The following is a 3,828-nucleotide window of genomic DNA, read 5'->3' on the forward strand; positions in this document are numbered from 1 at the left end:
GTGTCCTGAGACCACCAGGGATCACCCGGGAGAGGAGAACGGACTGCCAGTCCATGTCCCAGCTGCACCTGGCTTCCATGTCACCACCTGGCTAAGCACAGTCTGGGACTGACTCATGTGACCCTTTGTAGAGAGAACCTCACGATTTTTCTTAACATCCCCAAATGTTAGTTTTTCTCCACCCTCTTCTTCCTACCTTCCAGTATACGAGAGTAGCTTTTTCAAAAATTCTGATGATTAAAAAATTCATCTGGGGGTTGGGTGGTGGTGTGCCCAGTTGAGTGGACATGCTACCGTAGGCAAGAGCCCTTGTTTAAGTCTCCAGTCCCCACCAGCAAGGGAGAAGCTTCAGAAGCAGTGAAGTAGTTCTTCAGGTCTCTCTCGCTCTTCCTCTCTCTATCTCTCGTCTTCCCCTCTCAATGTCTCTGTCCTACCCAAATAAAAATAATCAAATAAATAATCTGGGAACATGGGTCTTATTGTTTTTTTTAAACCGCACTTCTTTCTTTTTTTTTTTTTTTTTAGCCTCCAGTTGCTGGGTCTAGGTGCTGGCTTCTGACCCTCCCCCCTTTTTCTTCCCTTTTATAGGACAGAGAGAAATTGAGAAGGGTGGGGGAGATAGAAAGGGTAAGAGAGAAACCTGTAGATCTGCTTCACCTCTTGTGAAGTGTCCCCGCCTGCAGGTGGGGAGCGGGGACTCGAACCAGGGCCTTTGAGTGGAGTACTATGTGTTCTTAACCAGGTATGCCACCGCCGGACTTGAACCACACATGTCTAGCCCTTCCCTGGAAATTCTGATTCTCTTGGTCTGGCATAGGACATCTGTGTGTGAGGGGGAGATGGCATGGGTAGTACCTGCTTCAGATGGTTCTTTCAGAGAAATTGGAGACTTGTTGGTCAGGCTTAAACAAAAACCTCTCTCTTAAAATACAGCCCCAGCCTGAGTCCCTGCTTCCAGCCCTAAATCACGTGGAAGTAGGTCTGACAGGAAATCCCTCAAGGGCTAAGCCTCAAGCTCTGGACCCAAACCAACTAACTCACTCCAGCTACACTGGAGGAAGGAGCTGGACTCAGTCTGAAAGGTCTGGTGAAGGCCCATCTGCTCTGTCAGGCCAGAGGCCAAAAGCAGTGCCCTGGTCAGCAACAGCTGGCTTGGAAAGGAGACTTGGCTCAGGGGGTTGCTGTATTCTAGAGTGAACGGGACCTTTCAGGGAGATGTGAAGAAAGACAACTGTAGTTCAGCACTGTCAGACGTTAGTCTTTCTGTTTACTACTATTAGGACTCTCATGCCTTTTCTGTGCAAGTTTCTTTTAAAAATATTTTATTTTTTAACAGTTCTATTCATTTCTTTATTTCTTTGTTTTGGATATAATTTTGGACAGAGAGAAATTGATAGGGAAGTGGGAGATAGATAGATAGATAGAGACACCTACAGCACTGCTTCTTCACTTGTGAAGCTTCCCTCCTGCAGGTGGGAACTGGGGGTTTGGACCTAGCTTCTTGTACACTGTAACAACATGTGTGCTCTGCCAAGTACACCACCACCTAGTTACCTGTAAGATCTTTTATGTTTTCCTTCCTTTCTTTCTCTCTCTCTTTCTTTCTTTCTTCTCTCTTTTTTTTTTTTTTTTAAAAAATGCTAGCAGGATTATCCTTGAGGCATGTTGTCTGCACTACAAATCCATTGCTCCCAGAAGCTATCCTGCTCCCACCTCTTGATAAGAAGAGATTGAGAGGGAAGGGGGAGATAAGAAAAGAGAGACACCTGCAACTTTGCTTCACCACTTGTGAAGCTTCCCCACCCCTCTTGCAGGTGGAGGCTGGGGCTTGAACCTGGGTCTTTGCACACAGTGGGTGTGCCACTGCCTGCCCGTCCTTTTTTTTAACTTTTCTTTTTTGGGGGATTCATGTTTTATAGTGGAAATTAGACACAATAGTTTGTACACGCATAACATTTCTCAGTTTTCCACACAACAATACAACCCCCCGCTAGGTCCTCTGCCATCCTGTTCCAGGACTTGAACTCTCCCCCCCACCCACCCCAGAGTCTTTGACTTTGGTGCAATACACCAACTCCAGTCAATGTTCTGCTTAGTGCTTTCTCTTCTGATCTTGCTTTTCAACTTCTGCTTGTGAGTGAGATCATCCTATGTTCATCTTTCTGTTTCTGACTTTCCTTTTTGTTTCTTAACTAATCAACTTATTTATTTATTACCAGAGTACTTCTCAGCTCTGGCTTATGGTGGTGTGAGGGATTAAACCTGGGGCTTTGGAGCCTCAGGTATGCATCTCTTTGCATAACCATTATGCTATCTACCCTCACCTCCTGTCTCCCTCTTTGTGTCTTTTCCCTCAGGGAGACTCCTGCCCCCCTTGTGAATACTGTTTCTTTCCTCATTTATAGACCCTGGACTTAGGATGAAGAGACCTCAGCTTTTATCTCCCATCAAGGCCACTTTGAATGGAACTCTGGTCCACCCATCGTATTTCCTCCTGGTGGGCATCCCTGGCCTGGGGCCGAACACACACTTCTGGCTGGCTCTCCCACTGTGCTTCATGTACACCTTGGCCACCCTAGGAAACCTGACCATTGTTTTCATCATCCGTGTGGAAAGGCGGCTGCACGAGCCCATGTACCTCTTCTTGGCCATGCTGTCTGCCATTGACCTGATCCTCTCCTCTGTCACCATGCCCAAGATGGCCAGCCTCTTCCTGACAGGCATCCAGGAGATTGAATTTAATGTGTGTCTGGCCCAGATGTTCTTTATCCACTCTCTGTCGGCAATGGAGTCGGCTGTCCTCCTGGCCATGGCCTTTGACCGCTTTGTGGCCATCTGCCATCCGCTGCGGCATGCTTCTGTGCTCACGGCGACGACAGTTGCCAAGATTGGACTAGCTGCTCTGACCAGGGGCTTTGTGTTTTTCTTCCCTCTGCCCTTCATCCTGAAGCGGTTGTCATACTGCCGGAAGCACACTGTCACACACTCCTTCTGTTTGCACCAGGACATCATGAAGCTGTCCTGTACAGACACCACCGTCAATGTTGTGTATGGGCTCTTCATCATCCTCTCTGTCATGGGCGTAGACTCCCTCTTCATTGGCTTCTCCTACATCCTCATCCTCAGGGCTGTGCTGGCGTTGTCCTCTCAGGGGGCAGCACTCAAGGCTTTGAACACCTGCATCTCCCATCTCTGTGCTGTCCTGGTCTTCTATGTGCCCCTGATCGGGCTCTCAGTGGTACACCGGCTGGGTGGCCCCACTTCCCTGCTCCATGTGATTATGGCTAATGTCTATCTACTGCTCCCACCCGTGGTCAACCCAGTTGTCTACGGAGCCAAGACCAAGGAGATCCGTTCAAGGATCCTCCATTTGTTCTCACTTGATGGCAGGTGAGCAGGATAATCCACTTCCACATGCCCTTGGTCCCTACTGAAGGTGGCAAGATTAGGAGCCTTCCAGATGGCTTGGAGCATCCATCCCACTGGACTCTCTGCTTATATTTATCTAATTAAATTTTGGGTTTCTCCCTCCAGAAATGTCATAATAATCTATGACCCAGTCTGGAAAGGTTGCTTAGAGAATGAGCATCCTAATCTCACTCTGTAGTGGCCTTGCATTATGCCCCCTTGCAGTTAGAAAATGCATTTTTTTTGGTTGTTGTTTGTTTTTGACACAAGAATGCTGTGAATGCCACGTTCATAATTTACTTCAGACGTATAGTATGGTTTGACTTCATCTTTCTCTATTGCATTCATGTCAGTGGATCTGAGTTGCCCAAGCACTTCTACAGTCAACCATGGAGGATTCTTGGTGATAGAATTGGAAGG

At 47.6% G+C, this 3,828-nt stretch overlaps 1 protein-coding gene across 1 annotated transcript; it reads left to right on the forward strand.

Annotated features, from left to right (window-relative positions):
- The first annotated feature begins 2,419 nt into the window (after positions 1-2,419).
- LOC103117462 (olfactory receptor 51D1) lies at positions 2,420-3,394 on the forward strand. The gene has a single exon (XM_007527519.1). The coding sequence runs from the start codon at positions 2,420-2,422 to the stop codon at positions 3,392-3,394; it is 975 nt and encodes a 324-aa protein (XP_007527581.1).
- Positions 3,395-3,828: the final 434 nt, after the last annotated feature.

Source organism: Erinaceus europaeus, chromosome 17 (genome assembly GCF_950295315.1).
Source record: "Erinaceus europaeus chromosome 17, mEriEur2.1, whole genome shotgun sequence".
Classification (NCBI taxonomy): Eukaryota; Metazoa; Chordata; class Mammalia; order Eulipotyphla; family Erinaceidae; genus Erinaceus; species Erinaceus europaeus.